The sequence below is a fragment of the Onychostoma macrolepis genome, chromosome 14, assembly GCF_012432095.1.
Source record: "Onychostoma macrolepis isolate SWU-2019 chromosome 14, ASM1243209v1, whole genome shotgun sequence".
In the NCBI taxonomy this organism is placed as follows: Eukaryota; Metazoa; Chordata; class Actinopteri; order Cypriniformes; family Cyprinidae; genus Onychostoma; species Onychostoma macrolepis.
The window spans coordinates 22,685,349-22,702,773 of NC_081168.1; the positions used below are offsets into that span (position 1 = coordinate 22,685,349).

Genomic DNA, 17,425 nt, shown 5'->3' on the forward strand with positions numbered 1-17,425 from the left:
ATTATTATTATTATATTAATAATAAAATCGCTGTAGGTGCATTTCAAGTATTTATGAGGAGTGTAGTAGGCCTATTATCGCGCTTAATTTATGACATGGGGGCGCCCGCACAATCTTTTTTTTCCTGCGGAAAGAATTTAAAATACTTATTCATTTTTGGATGTGCTTTCTGTCGTCTGATGCAGTCTCTGTGGATGGAGCGCCTCGCAACAATGAACCGGCTCACAGACATTAAACTAAACAAATCTATAGAAAGCTTGAAATGTCTACTACGAACTAATTCAAATCAAAAATAAATCTTCTCTAATTATGTAGTCCGTATGAAAATGTGCACATCCATTAGCCTACTGTGGAGATGGAGAGTCAGTCAGCAGAGAGTCAAACAAATCGATAGCGAAAAATGCTACCTATCAGATTGTGCTACCAGCATCTTATTCATGTGGTTTGAGGCTTTTTTTAATGTCCATACCTACCCCTACCCTAAACCTACCCGTCCACACCTACCCTTACCCTAAACATAGCCTACCCTTAAAACAATGCAAATGTATTATTGGTAGCACAATCTGATAGGTATACATGTTTTGTCGGTACACCGGCGTTTGCAGCCAACACTAACTGAGAAAGCACTAGTTAAGTAATAAATTATTAAAATGTCTTCTTTTCCCCGATGCATTCATAATTATTACTTTTGCCAGTGCTTTGCAGCAAGCTTTATGCGCACGCTTGAGCGCGGAATGTAGGCTATAATACGCCCAAATGCTCATTAAAAGATGGTTTAGTATATTAATCTATGTAATATAAACGTTCGACTAGTTTACTAGACAAATCCATAGTCGAGGGCTGGCCTAGCCTACTTGGCACAAGGAAGCGATCCATTTTTTAAATAAAATGCTGTGACATTACGAAATGTGTGACTGAAATCACGTCACATAGTGTAAGTAGACAAATGTTTTTGTATTATTTAATCTTTCTTAAACTATGGTCTTTTTAGGGGTGCTGGAGCATCTGCTAGCCCCTCGCTAGCACCGCCCATTACAATCATTTGAAGCGTAACATCAGATCCAAAGGTCAGTTTCTCATTTTGAACGCGGCTGCCGCAACATCAGAGTCTATATCCGGACTATAAACTTTTATCCCAATACTTTCATTATCATTTAATGTTTGCAACACAGAAATGTAGCCTACTGTGTAGATTGTTTGTCAAGCTGTTTCAAACATAAAGTTTATGATGAGCGCTGCTCTCTCTGGATCAGAGAAAGCAGGTTTAAATATTTCGATGTGATTGTGATTTCAATGGTTTAATAGACATGGTCTCATCGACATAGCAATAAGATTGAGTGTGTTTGAATCGAGATCGCGGTCTTTTAATGAGTAATCCATATGAGCCTGCAGCCTATGTATTTTTGTATGTCATTTGTACCAGACCTCAAAAGTACCAGGCCCGGGCGGGCCTTTCCGTGATCCACCTTTCTGGGCCTTGAATGTGATAGTTGCATTGATGTCTATGCAGGGTCAGAAATCTCTCGGATTTCATCAAAAATATCTGAATTTGTGTTCTGAAGATGAATGAAGGTCTTACGGGTTTGGAAATTTCATCTTTAGGTGAACTATCCCTTTAAGCCTACTTTTTCTGCGGAGATGGCAGCATCTGCTTTACTCATTGATCCTGTAGCCAAGGCAGTACATGCTGAGCTCATTCTGACAGCGTGACTCAGCATGTCATTCTTCATGCCTCACCAGCATCGCTGGAACAGAAGAAACATGACTCAATTATTTAACTGTGAGTAAAACTGCCCTCAGTAATGGATAACGCTGTTACTATTTTTCCTACAGACATACTCCAACATAGGCATATAAAAATGGGTTTTGGTGCTGTTTCAGTGACTAAATCGGATGAATCCGGGGGCACAGACGCTCTGAGTAACACATTTAAAAAGGCAGACTGTGATTTGATGTCTTACACACTTCATCTCTTTACAACTGCAATCCTGTCATCTGTTACCTGCTAATGCTATTTTTTTCCTAGTGAGATGGGAGGCACTTCAGGTTTAAGGGGATTTCAACTTTAAGAGACTGCAATCATTTCAAATCGTTATGCTGCACTATAAATAATCTTTATTTGAAAGTTTGACTAAATGAGCTGTAAATTTTCCTTCATGTTTTATGGAGGAAAGCCTCGCTAATTTAAGTTACAAACGGCTGCCCGTTCTTAAAGGGACAGTTCACCCAAAAAAAAAAAAAATTCTGTCATCATTTACTCACCCTCACGTAGTTCCAAACCTGTATGAATGTCTTTGTTCTGCTGAACACAAAGGAAGATATTTTGAAGTTCTGGGTGACCATTGACTTCCATAGTGTCTTTGTTTTCCTACTATGGAAGTCAATGGTGCCCCAAAACAGCCTGGTTACAAACTTTCTTCAAAATATCTTCCTTTGTGTTCAGCAGAACAAAGACATTCATACAGGTTTGAAACTACTTGAGGGTGAGTAAATGATGACAGAATTTTCATTTTTGGGTGAACTGTCCCTTTAAGTTTAAACAAAAACAAAAATAAGAGGGATGCAGGCCACACATTGCCAAATATGTCCACATGATCAGGTTGCATTTGCTTAATATTTACAAGGAATTTGCTAGCCTCATGAAGCAGATCTGGAAATAATATCGTAAACCTTACTGGCATGTAAATTGATCTCTTGTGCTTCTGTAATGAATTGAGACTGTCTTTTGGAATTTCCGTTTGGTGTGTGTGTGTGTGTGTGTGGATCGACATTACATTAGTAGGGATGGGCGGATCGATCCTAAAGTATCGATACTTTTTCGATACTGATGTTGTATCGAAAGGATCGATCCTCATATAAAAATATCGATTCTAAAGTGCATTTTTTTTAACCACAAATTTGATTTTTAAAGAAACTTGGTGCATAAAATAAGCTTCTAAGTGGAAAAATAGACTATATTAGCGAATAATTGTGTTGGATAGAGCTATTTCTCCTGCTCATCGGAACACACGCAAATGCTGAAAGACGGAACCAATCGATCACAGACAGCGTTCGCTGCTGACGCATGGCTCAGTCACAGTGTGTTCAAATAGAGCAGCGTTTCCCAAAGGCATCAGAAGCATAAGGATATCTTAAGAAACCATTGCCACATTATTACATTACTACATATCATCGTTATATATATAAAATTACTTCTGAAAAATGCATCACGGTTTCCACACAAATATGAAGCAGCAATAATCTCAATATTCTCATAATTTCCGAAGGATCATGTGACACTGAAGACTGGAGTAATGACGCTGAAAATTCAGCTTTGATCACAGATGCATTTTAAACTATATTTTAAAATATATTTATTAAAATAGAAAGTAGTTATTTTTAATTATATTTCACAATGTTGCTGTTTTTACTGTTTTTTTGTTTCTTTGTTTCTTTGTTTTGTTTTTTGTTTGTTTGCTTGTTTTTTTCAAATAAGTGCAGCCCTGGTGAGCATGAGACTTATTTAAAAAATATTACAAAATCTTAATAACCCCAAACTTTTGTGTACATGTAATATTTATTTTAAATAGGCTGGTTTGTGCAAGTACATTTATTTAAACTGGTTGTTGAAAGTTCAAATAGATTGTGTTATGTTCTGTAATTGCTGTTAATAAATCTGATAGAAAAAAATATGCTAAAGTTTCACCTTTAGGGGTACAACAGCCTGGCAACCTTTTACAAAAATTAACCATGGTTTTATTACAGTAACCACAGTTTACCATAGTATTTGTAGTAAAACTGCAGTATGTATACTTGTATGGTAGACTAATAGGCTATGCTCCTTTTTAGGGGTATAGGTGCACCTTTGAGATTATACTGGCCCAGTAAACGGCTAAAATACCATTTTAGTATATTTTATTTCTGACAGTGTAATCAAAAAAGGCCTATGAAATGTAAAAAAACAAAAACAAATCATGCCTTTAAAATCTAATATTAAGTGAGTATAATTACTGATTATATTCTTTTAATAATTTAAAAGATCAGTTTAGTTTAGAGGTATCGGTATCGATATCGACGATATGGTATCGCCCATCCCTAGTGTATTGAATTATATTTAAATTAAAAATCAGATTAGTGTTAATTAACACTTAAGTGACAAACTGTAAAAAAAAAAAAATTAAAGTGGTACTCACTTTCCATGGTAAGATATACATATAACGTTACATGGAAATGTATTTTGAAACATTGAAAAAGTTCTGTTTTCTTACTTAAGGAGATATGAAAATATCAAGTTTACAAAAGAAGAGGAAGAACTTAGAAAAAGTTAATGACACAGAGAGCTGTAATAGTGAATTTCATTGTGGAGTCAGAGGTAATGCGGTTTGCTCTTCATGTGGAAATCCACTCTGCGGCATATATACATCACAATACTGAGTGTTAGGAATGAATTCTTTAACGTTACATCATTTTACTCTGTCAGCACGCAACACATAAAAACATAAACTGCGAAACACAAGCAGGGGGAGTTTCCATGAGTGTGACTGCTGGATGGGTTTCATCATTCTGGAATATAACTTATACAATCGAATTTAAATTGAAACACTGCCCCAAATCCAGTCTTATTCATTATACGGCTTTGTTATTAACTTTTATGATTGATACGGTATTGTGTGGTTGGGCGTGTAAGGTTCAGGTGGTTGCTTACCGGCCCGAGGGAAAACTTGTATTATTTAGGAAACATTCAGTTCCGACGTCGTGTAAAAAGGGGCTAAAACGAAACTCACTCGGTGAGCGATTTTGAATTTGCAGACAGTGAGCGCCCTCTGGAGGTTCAGTGGTGTCATTACACCTCCGCGCCTCCGGCCCTCACCTACTGAAGATAAACTTGTAACTGTGTAACTTCATTTCATTTTAATCTTATTTCATTTCAAACTAATTTTATGCTTATTTGTGAACCTGGACCACAAAACCAGTCATAAGTCGCTGGGGTATATTTGTAGCAATAGCCAACAATACACTGTATAGGTCAAAATTATAGATTTTTCTTTTATGTCAAAAATCATTAGGATATAAAATAAAGATCATGTTCCATGAATATTTTGTAAATTTCCTACCGTAAATATATCAGTATATCAAATATATTTTTGATTAGTAATATGCATTGCTAAGAACTTAATTTAGACAACTTCCTAACCCTAAACCTTAAATTCCAGATTTTCAAATAGTCATATCTCAGCTAAATATTGTCCTATCCTAACAAACCATTCATCAACGGAAAGCTTATTTATTAATTTATTAATCTCAGAATGGCAGTATGTCATTGTCTGGTCACAGTATGACCCAGTCATAAGGGTCAATTTTTCCTAATTGAGATTTATACATCATCTGAAAGCTGAATAATTAAGCTTTCCATTGATGTATGGTTTGTTATGGACAATATTTGGCCCGAGATACAACTATTTGAAAATATGGAATCTGAATATTGTGAAAATCACCTTTAAAGTTGTCCAAATAAAGTTCTTAGCAATGCATATTACTAATCAAAAAATTTTGATATATTTACAGTAGGAAATTTACAAAATATCTTCATGGAACATGATCTTTACTTAACGTCCTAATGATTTTTGGCATAAAACTAAAATCAATCATTTTGACCCATACAATGTATTTTTGGCTATTGCTACAAATATATCCGTGTTTAAGACCGGTTTTGTGGTCCAGGGTCACATATATTCTATATCTGTAGTGTCGATCCCTAAGATCATGTTAATCATAAATTAACATTACAAAACAGATAGTTCTTGTTCTTGATTATGAATTGTTGTTTGTACTCTAGAAACATACACCTGACCTCATGCCATCAGTTTTACTGTGCCACTATGTGTGTTGCTTGGCAGTATTACTGCACTAAATAAATAAATAGTTTGTATGTTTGTTTCAAAATGACTTAATGTCAGCCATCACTTACCATTTTATAAACACTAAGCCCATGAACTCCATTCCGTCGTCCCTTATTAGCTGTAATAAGGGCTAATTCCAGCCATATCTTCTTCTGGGTTATGTATTACTGCGTTTTCATAAGCGCCACCTGCTGTCAGAGATGGAATCTGCATTTTCGTTCATCCAGTTTGACATTTTTGTTTAGCCCAGTTATTTATATAAAACACAAAGTCTTTGCACACTGAGTCAGAAATTCTCGTATGCTTATTTTCGTATTCATCATCGTCACAACAGAAACCTTGCAGGCTGAGTCAAAATGTCTGCTACTGATGCGACAAACACAAAAAATGTAACCCAATCTGAATTTAAGTTTCGGAGGCAGTGTGTAAAGGTGACACAACCTGTGAAGCCGTATTTATTTTTTAACGTGCAAACATTTCGGACAAAAATTTCAGACTCAGTGTGCAAAGACCTTTATTCATTTATTAGGCTGAAATGTGAAGTGAAATGAAATGTGAATGAAAACTTTTTTTGGTCAAAACTTTTATTATTTGAAAGGTAAATAACATTGTTAGGCTATATTTTAATCGGAGTGTCTATTTACACTAAGTGCAAATAGCCCGCCTTGTTGGCAAATTCCGCCCACCAAAGTGTGTTTGGGATAGTCAACACCGCAAAAAGACACTTGTTCAACATCAGTTTCGGTGGCGTTGATGGTAAGGCGCTTGCTTGCTTTTTGACGCAATAGACCCGAGTTCGACCCGCCTTTTGCCGAACTTTTTTCTCCCTTTTCATATCGCATCGAAAAGGAATTTTCATTTTCAATTATATGAAGGAAATAATCAAAAAGTTGAAATATAAAGTATCGGGTAGGGTTAGGGTATGGTGTAGGGAGGGCTTTATTGTCCCAATAAGGTGGCATCCATTTAGGCTAATTGCCTAATTTGAATTAAAACTATAATTTACTCTCAATAGTTTATTATTGCGTACTGTTTTATTATGTACTACAATACTGAGGTGCAGATAATTGCCACTATTTGCAATAAGTAGTAGCCTATAAATAGCAGAAAATCTTGCTATTTTAACAGAGTAAATAGAATCTATAGCTATTTGCACTTAGTAAATAGCATATCTAAAAAATACTGCTATTTTCACTTAGTGTAAATAGAATCCATTGCTATTTGCACTTAGTGTAAATAGTATCTATCGCTAAGAAAATATGCTGTTTACACTTAGTGCAAATAACCGCTGCCTATTTTAATATCAGAATTGTCCTGTTTTAACCCTTTGATGCATGGTGTCTACTACAGTAACATATGTAACTCCCTCAAAATATAATATTGACAAAAAAGTTATTGGCATGATTTTTCACTTGTTTAAAAGTAAAAACAAACATGTAAAAAAAAAATATTACTTTGTGATTTAATAATTTGTGCATGAAAGGGTTAACTGCTGATTCCAATAATCATTTTAGTTTCCCCTTTTTTAGCCGGTCCGGAGTTTGCAGGTAGGCCTCATGAAGCACATGTTTAGGTGACGTGTACAGTTATGTAACTAGATTATAAGATAAAAAAGTGGTAAAACCTGTTCAAGAATAGAACTATATGAATAATACACAAGTCCTTCTACAAGTACTGTAAGTACATGGAAGGTTTCCATGTCTTTCCACTAAGTTTAGCTGACACTGCAGCATTGTAAGAACAAATACATGCCCTTCAACACACTTTGAACAGCTCTGACGTGTACGTTAGTTTACCCACCAGCTCTTAGAGCAGAAAGGACTGTACAAAATAAACAGAACTAACAAGTCATAATTCACTTCTCTTGACATTTAGGACAAAAACAGACTTTTTCATCCGTTTTGTTTGCACTGAGGGGCCTGGTTTATAACAAAATTCAATTTAACATTAACAATCATCAGTCGTCATCAAATTGAGAGCAAATATTGACAAAAAAGACAATTTGGAGTAACAATTGGTGTGTAATATGTTTATTGTTGGTTGAATAGAAAACAAAAAATGACATTTATTACAGGATCAAAAAATACTTTTCACATAAACACAAAATTACACATTTCTAGCAGCTCAGCTTCAATAATCCTTTAAAATCGCTAATATTTCATGACGATGATGAGGAGGTGGATGAAGATTGAGGTTCAGAAAACAAGTGCTACAGTTGTGTAAAGTGAGAACAGTTGAATAAGATAGAGAAAAACACAAAGAGACGCTTTCATGACTGACTTTACTGACCTGTTATGGTAGTTTAGAATGAGAAATGACTGTTAATTGAAGCCCTATCGCCTGTTATCAGGCTTTACAGCATGTGTCACTATAGTACATGTAAGCACCAGGTGGGACGGACACTCTCCAGACAAAACAGGTCAAAGTGCTTGACCCTTCCACCGACCCCTAGAGGTCAATTCTGTGTGTATGCATATATATGAGAAATGTACTTAATCATAAGTACAGTTTTTGTTGTGTTGACAACTGTAAACGATATAATTGAGAAGCCTGGTGGAAATGTAGTTTAGAGTATTTTGTGTGCAGGCACATGGTACATCAGAAAGGGCAGAGAGCGGCCTGAAGTATTGATCCGAAAGCTATATGTTTACGCACCAGTTCAACATTTACAGAAAAATAAAGTTTATTGCGTCCCCTAGATTAAATTCCCTCTGCAATATGCAGGAACACAAACAGATAAATAAAGTGTATTATCTGGCCTTTAAATTGAACTGCATTTTGAAATAAAAATGCAGCAAGTGGACGGGACAAAAAGGCAGTGATGTGAGGTAAGAAAAAGTTCAATCATTATTTTAGTAGGAAAACAACCATTGTGAAATAGTTGAGAGTGAGATCGGTGAGTGAAACAGGATAGAAAAAAAATATATTTCAAAAGTAAAAAACATGTTGAGCAGTAATTGATTGAATTATAAGTAGATTTACATATCAGAACGAAGCTGAGTGGTTGGGCAAGGTTAAAAAATAAAAACGAGTTACCCCTAAAGCCAAAAGTGTAAAATGCAAAGTCAACTTACATATTCAAAAAGTAAATAGGGTGAATTTTGCACTGACTTTTAATCATGAAAAGCAAAACCAGAATAAAAGACGAGAGAGAGAGAGACAGACAGACAAACCACAGTCCGTACATACAAATTTGGCAGAAACCATACAAAATTATTAGTGGAAGACACGAGCGGCGTGAGTCAGACTGCAGGAGTCTATGACAAGAACATCTGAAATGAGTGTGAATTTTACTGACATTTTCATAAATTAAGCATTTTCCTGCACTATTATTATTACTGTTATGCAAAAAAAAAAAAACATCTCAGTAATGTAATGTGAAAAGTCATTAGTTGTACATATTACTTGTAGTACGGCCTTTATGCAGATTTTAATGTTGTTGAACATATCACAATGCATATATATATATATATATATATATATGTGTGTGTGTGTGTGTGTTTTCTCTTGAGATTCACCCAATTCACCTAATCAGACTCCAATGCCTTTATCAATAAAATGTGTTATATAACAGATTTATGAATCAAGCGTGCAATAATATGCAGACGGGTGATGAAAACTCCCTGAGTTTCTAAAAGTCTGAATGTGTCCGTCTCTCTCATTCTTTGTCCCTCACGCATATAAAACACATCACTCTCAGTCAGAAATGGCACGACCAAAACTCTAAGGAAGGATGATCATTTGGATGAGGACTGATTTGCAGGGCCTGCTATATGTGATGATCAGATCAGATCAGATCAGATCAGGTAGAGAGACATAAACGACAAGAACCATGGCTTTGAGGCTCAAAGATTCGCACGGCAGTCCATGAATCTGCACAAACCACTGTAGGAGGCAAATCGATACGACTAACTGCACCAGGGTCTAATATTTATCAGTATGAAACCATAAAACAGGCGTCTGAGGTATGCAAGATTTCGTCTTTTTCCAAAAAAGACATCGATTATTCTGAAACAAGCATCTTTAGTCACCACATAACTTCATCACACAGTAGAATCTGAAGAGGTGTCTTGTGGTCTAGTTGCTTTAGTGTAAAAGCGCCGTCTCCTGGTTAAACCTGCAGGACGGGGTTGGTTGAGGCAGTTTGGTTAAGATCGTGACCATCTTTTGTTTTTTAAACAGGGCATCTAATGAGTTCTGAGGAAAATGTACCAGAAACAACGTTAATTAGTTCATACGGACATGTCTCCATGACAACACGACAGAAACTGGTGGTTAAAGGGCTTCTGGGAAAAAGTTGACAAATAGACAGATGAAAGTGCAGAGAGAAACTAAAGCACTTTTCCAAATACTAGTGAGCTGCCTTGATGTCTACAGCATTAATTAGCATCCTAACCTCACAAACGCTCTACATAGGCTAATAGTAATTGATTTCAATAGTCAGATGTCAGCATGTTGCTAAGTCACTCTAATAAGCATGTACACACCAATGTAGGTTAAAATAGTCTATTTTTAATCAAACCGAGCTATTTTTAATGTATCATCAATATTTCTCTTGGCTGAATTGTTTCAGCTCACTAGTTTTTGGAAGAGACTCAGGAAAAGCTGCTCTCACTAAATATGTGAGACATGTTAATATAATCGACCGATACAAAAACACACATTATCAAAAAGAATAAACACAGCTTCAGATGTCACATAGTAATTGATTAATACTCATAAACATGGCCCACTTTGTGTAACACTACTATGTTGTTTTGCTTACAGCAATCAGTTCTTTCCATTCTTAAACAGAATCACAGATCATTCAGTTCAGATCGTGCTTTGATTGTCTTCGTAAGTGCATTCAGCTCGATTCAAAATGCCAGATTTGTTTTTAATATAACAAACGAGACACAACACACATAACCAAAATATAATTTTCTTAAAAAAATACAATAAATGGGAGTCAAATGTGGAAAAAAAGACAAAATATAGATGATGTAGTGATTTTGTCCTTGAGTGGATCTCAGGAAAATTGTCAAGAAATATCTAGGTCACATTTTACGCCAAAAATAAGAAATTATATTTTGCATAAATGGTGGACTGAAATAAAAGATGTAGGATTTACTTTAAAACAATTTTCAATCAGAAATCACTAGTAAATTTCACAAATAATTCTTTGCAATGAGTAACACAATTAATTAATTGTGAAATTAAGACTGAAATAATATTTTCTTGTAAAAACGTCTCCAATAATCTCCAATAAAGTTTAATTTACAGCTTTGATTTTTTTTAATTTTTTTTTTACATTATGGTATTTTATACTGATTTATGTGTCTGGATTTGATTTCTTTAATTACTGTATTGTGATGATGAACAAGATTGTTTTCGCATTATATAAATTTGGTGGAAATGTGCATATTGTCATAAAACTAAAAAGCAAAAACATATATATTCATGCAAAATATAATTTCTATTTATTTTCCTTTGGCATTTTTCACGAGATTCACCCCCTTTATAAATATTGATCCTTTAGTTTTTCATCTGTTTCAATGGTCATGGCACAGTTTGTGAACTCCTTACTGCATAGCTGATTACTGAACTAAATTTAGCGAATATTATTAATGACAGAGGATTAGCTTTTTTTTTTTTTTTTTTAATTCATAAAAATGATTCCTCGTTTAGTTTTCATTTCTACATAATTCATAAGCGATGCACGGCTGCAGTGCGTTATGATAAGAAAATCACAGCTGAGGTTATCAAAGTCGGTAGCAGAAAGTGCACGAAGAAAGACGGATTTGTCTCATAAAAGTTTCCGAAATCAATTCCAAGCAAGACTATGGAGGATTTTTAAAAAAAATCGTATTATGAAAACATCTAAAGCTTACAAATCTGATTTGCATAATCTAGACAATAAACTATCAAGCTCAATGAAAACAGCATTTTTCTTTGTGCTGGAAATGCTACTCTCTCACATCAAATTAAAGTTTCCTTAATAAAGGTGCTAAAATGTTTGATGTCCTAATTTAACTGACGGCTCCCGCACTACCTGAGCTCTCAGTTCAGATTCTCGTGAGAAACGCGAGCAGGAGGTGATTTCACCCAAATCTGCATGCGGAAGTTGTTCAGTCGCTTGGGAGCCGGTGGAAACGGCAGCGCGGGCCACTGGAGGAGGGTTTGGGCTCTTGATGGATGATCACGTCTCCTCTCCAGAACAGCAAAAGAGCCGGGGGCAAAGCCTTGAGACCTCGAGTTTGATTAGAGCCAAGCAAAGAGGAAATACATCACACACCATCTTGACACACACTCACGTACACACGCCACAAGCAGTGCTGGTGAATCCCTGCAGAAAGACAGAGAAACAACAGACGTCACGTACTCAGCTGGTTTGCCAGTTTTTCATGTCACACATCAAATATTAAGCTTGAGTGACCCTTTATCTATACTAGATGACAGAAATGTAATCCTAGATGTCCACAGTCAGGGTCCAAAATTTTCTTTTTTGCTAGAGAAAAGAGAAGAGCTCAAGCCATAAAAATTTAAAAGCATGCATGAAACTGTATTTTGCATTTTTTGTCTATATACTGGGGCCTACACAGAGAAGAGATTGCACTGAATATATATGTGTATATTCTGTATAATAATATTGGCACCCTTGGTAAATACGAGCAAAGGCAGCTGTCAAAATAAATCTGCAACATTTATTACCAACATCCAGCAATATATTTAACCATGGGCACGGGGTACGTTTTATCCCTGTTTGCACCAAACCCATCTGGTGGGTTTGCTGCCAGAAAGCACTTTTTTTTAGTTTCATCTGACCATAGAAGCACTGCCATTTGAAGTAGTCTGAATATGCTGGGAGTTTGTTTTTGGATGAGCCAGGAGTTTTTAGTTTTTTTCTTGAAACCCCTTTGAACAACATGTGGTGATGTAGGGGCTGTTTGATATGTTTTTTTAGGCTTTATGACCCCAAGATTCAATTCATCTCTGCAATTCTCCAGCTGTGATCCTTGGAGAGTCTTTGGGCACTCAAACTCTCCTCCTCACCGTGCATTAGGATGACATAGACACATGTCCTCTTCCAGGCAAATTTGTAACATCTTTAGTTAATTGGAACCTCTTAATTATTGCCCTGATGGTGGAAATGGGGATTTTCAATGCTTTAACGCTTTTCTTACAGCCACTTTCTATTTTTTGAAGCTCAACAATCTTGTTCTGCACATCAGAACTATATATTTTTGGTTTTACTCCTTGTGATAAATGATTAAGGGAATTTGGACTTTGTGTTCCTCATATTTATATTCCTGTGGAACAGGAAGTCATGGCTGGACAATTTCATTCACCCTGGTGTGCTATAAAATGTAAATATGAATGAATATACATAAGAATTTCTAGGGGTGCCAATAATTGTGGCCAACACAGGAGTTTCCACTCACTTTCAATAGTTTTACTTCAATGAAAGGTTAGAATTTTATACATTTTTGGAATTAAAGATTAAAAGGATAAACAATGCAGATTCATTTTCGCAGCCATCTTTGCTCATATTTATCAAGGGCGCCGATATTAGTAGGTGGCACTCTATATACTATACTTTTTGACTATATATTTGTCAAAAAGCAAAAATTACAAACCATAACAATTTCTAAGCATGAATTAATTAAAAAAAAAAAAAATTCTATACACTGGAGCCCAAAAGTTTGAGACTGCATTAAAAATCTGGGATTCAAAACCCAGAAATAAGTTTAAAATTAAACTTAAATGTAAAACAAACAAACTACTACTAGACTATAATATAAAATACTATATGTAATGATGCAATATAAACTACCTTTGTGTGGCTGTGGGCTTCATATATGTGTCTCCATGTCTGTGTATCCGGGTAGCATGTCTCCATTAGAGCAGTTCTTCAACATCTTGTCCATGCTGGGGTCGTTGGCCTCTTTTCGTCGTCTTTGCATGCGCTGGTGCACCAGAGGTACAAAAAACATCACAATGCCCCCCACTATCGGAGGAACACCAGCCAGATAAAATGCCACGTGGTAGTTTCCAAAATAGTCGCGAAGAAGTCCTGAGAAAGAAGACAAGACATAGAAAAAGAACATCTGAGAGATGAAACAGCATTAAAAATGCAGTTCATTTCTGTAGCATGATGTATTTCCAAGTGAAAACGAATATTCAATGAGGGAAAAGTGCAGGCACTGAAGTTCAGCTTTTTTGCCTCATATGTGCCTTGATTTCTTAATCTTGTTACATGATGCGTGTGTGTGTACATTGTGGCATAAACCTGAAAGTTTTGACATTGTAGGGCCTGGCCTGTGGTCCCCACGAGGGGGAAAAAATATTAAAAGTTTAGGGTTAGGGCAGGGGTTTTCAAACCTGTCCTGGAGAGCCCCCTGCCCTGCACATTTTGTATGTCTCCCTCATCTAACACACCTGATTCCACTCATCAGCTCATAAGTAGAGACTGCAAGGACTAAATTGGGTGTGTCTGATTACATACAAAATACAAAATGTGCAGGGCAGGGGGTTCTCCAGGACAGGTTTGAAAACCACTGGCTTAGGGGATAGAAAATATTGTTTGGTCAGTATAAAAGTAATAGAAGTCTATGGAAAGTCCCCACAATTCACAGAAATAAACGCGTGTGTGTATGTGTGAAAATGAAAAAAAAAAAAAAACAATAAACTAAAAAAAACAACAACAAAAAAACCCGAGAGATTTACTATTGAATAACATACACTCATTGTTCACATGACCTGGATGAAAGTAAATGGAGTCTGTTTTGACTTCATGTTGACTTTAAATAAAAAGACTAAAGAATGGAACTAATCCAATTCAATGGAGACTCCCCGCTAGGATGGCCACATTAATCTTCAAATGCTCTCGATTTCAAAATCCTTCTCTAGGAATCTCAATGAGGCTTGCAGTCTGGAACACATCTGAAGCAAAACAACTATGAGCTATTTAGACTTTGAAGACTGTGGTAAGATGCTCCCCAGCCTCCTATACAGAAGATATAAGATCACTTGAAACTTAAATAAACCTTTAGAAGTCAGATCGTGGTTCCAAGTATGTGAAATAACAGTATGCGACAGCCAATCCAAACCTAGTTGTAATGCCCCCACTGTGAAGGCAATGCTTTGAAAATAGTTCCTACAAATGATGCATCACGTTCTCGAATGAAGACTCTGCGTTCCTGAAACCGATCCAGAGTTCAGACAGGTAACAGCAGTATTCTGTAAATGAACCTTGAGACCTGAATGTATAAGGTTCATTTATTGGAGTACAGATGGAGCAGATGTTCTGGTGGGTCTAATTCTTCAAAATGAGGCTGCGGAACTAGAAACATATGGAGACTGTCACTGAACAAGAGCATTTAAGTCAACAGTCCAAACTAAATGTGCTCACAGGGAGACCTTGGAATTTACCCTCCGAAATAAATCTCATTCCTGTCCACTGTACCAGAAACTGGAAAAACACTAAGTCTGTTGTATGTGTGTGAGACTTATCTGGGGAATACGGCCAAGATCAGCATGCTGGCTGATTAAATTATGTTTTCAACATATTTATCTACAAGTATTGTGTGTGTGTGTGTGTGTGTGTGTGTGTGTGTGTGTGTATGTGCGTGCATGTGTGTGTGTGTGTGTGTGTTTAATTTAATTAAAAGAAAGTGTTTTTAAAAGCATTGCTTTACAAGTTGTTTACTTGTGTGCGTGCATTTTTGTTTAGTTTTATATTTTAAAATCAAAATATTCAAAAAATGCAAGATTTGCTTTTCAAGTTGTATGTGACAGTTTACATGCATAAGCTTACATAAGCATAACATATGTTTTATATATACTGTACATACTGTATATGCACCGTCCTTATAAAATAAAGTTTTTCTTATTAAATATAATAACTTTTACAAGTTAAAATTAAATTTAATGGAAAAGTTCAAAGTTCCCAAATTAAAAATTAGTCATTCCAAGCAAGCAAATGTTAAATGTTTTGATGCAAAGATTAAGTTCTTTTTTTAAGCTTCTCACCTGCGATTGGGGGTCCCGCTGTCATTGGTATGGCCATGAGGCCGAGGAGGTAGCCGATAGCTTGAGATGCCTGCATGGGCCCTACTAACTCAAAGGCGATGGGGGCCATGATAGTGATGAAACAGCCGTCACAAAGACCCATCAATACGAAAACCACCACCAGACCTCGAACACGGCACACTGAGGTATCATCATGGACATCAGACCCAGTAATATGAACGAGGCCACCTACACATACAGACACACAGAGATCGTCTAAGCACATGGACTGATGCTGCGCTACATACAAAGTTTGATATCTCAGACTTACAACCATGATGGCAATCCATTTCCTGATGCTCGGAAAATTATTTACAAAAAACTGAATGGTACTGGTAACAGAATCAGAATTATATATATTTTTTGTCAAATTATTATTGTTACATTTTTGGTAAAATTATTATATATTATAATTGAATTTGAATTTTGGCCCCAGAAATTATCAATTTTGAAAGAAATATGCAGTTCACGTAGGAAAATTAAACTATGTTGAACAAGCTGAAAGAGTGGATGCCGAGCTGTCATATCCTTCATATTGATATTAATTATATTATTACATTATTTCTTGTTTGACTATTAATCAAGTTATGGCAAGAGTGAAATGTGTAACCTTATGTGCGCTTAAAGAATCCTGCTTTATGCTGCACTTCTACTCTCTAAGACTTCATAGTGTGTGTGTGTGTGTGTGTGTAATGAACCATACTGATAAAATTGTAGCTAGGGCTACGCGGCCTTGAAGTTCTGATAAGTGCTCTGTGTGTATATGTATGTGTGCTGGTAGCTCTCTCTCTCTCTCTCTCTGTGTTAGAAGACTGTCTCTGTCAGCTGCCGCCATCCTGACCAAAAATAGGTATCCGGAAGATACCTATCTTGTATGATCCCTGATCGCTGACGTCTGCCCAATCAGATGGAGATATGCTTGAAGCGTTTACGTCCATATGTGGAAACTGTCTAAGTTTATCTAGGTTTTAGAACCAATCAGAATTTGGCTGACTGATGTATTGATGCAATTAGCATCGTATAATTACTGTTTTTTCTGTAATGTAAGCAGAGCGGCCTACGAACTCGATTGCGAGTCTTGAAGCTGACTTCTGCTGATGAAACTGCAAACTATCTTCAGTAAATTTTCTTCATTTTTGATAGAATCTCTTGACTTCTGGTCTTCATTCAACACACCTGGTCCGAGGGTCTTTACTGTAATTTCCCCTACAAAGCTCTTGAAAGCACAATTGCAAAGTTGACATTTATGTCACATTTTAAACAAGTCAGGCAAACCATTTTTATTGTTATTGTTGGATGTTGTGGAAGTAATTTTTTCATAAAAAACTCACCCTCATAAAACATTAAAATGCCATTGAAAATCAATTCCTAGAAGCAAATATTGTCTTTAATGGAAAAGGTACTTATGCAGATGTTCAACTGGTTTCCTGGCAACCAAACTGCAAAGGATAATGAAACGGCATTGCAATGAATGAAACAGCATGCCGTCTTTCAGG

General features: G+C 36.0%; 1 protein-coding gene across 1 annotated transcript in view; it reads right to left on the reverse strand.

Moving 5' to 3' along the window:
* Positions 1-9,255: 9,255 nt before the first annotated feature.
* slc16a2 (solute carrier family 16 member 2) overlaps positions 9,256-17,425 on the reverse strand; it is a 54,940-nt gene continuing 46,770 nt past the window's right edge. The window contains 4 exon segments of the mRNA XM_058797604.1: positions 9,256-12,204; positions 13,693-13,932; positions 15,891-16,058; positions 16,061-16,118. Of these exon segments, the coding sequence (XP_058653587.1) occupies positions 13,712-13,932; positions 15,891-16,058; positions 16,061-16,118 (447 nt within the window). The 3' untranslated portion in view covers positions 9,256-12,204; positions 13,693-13,711.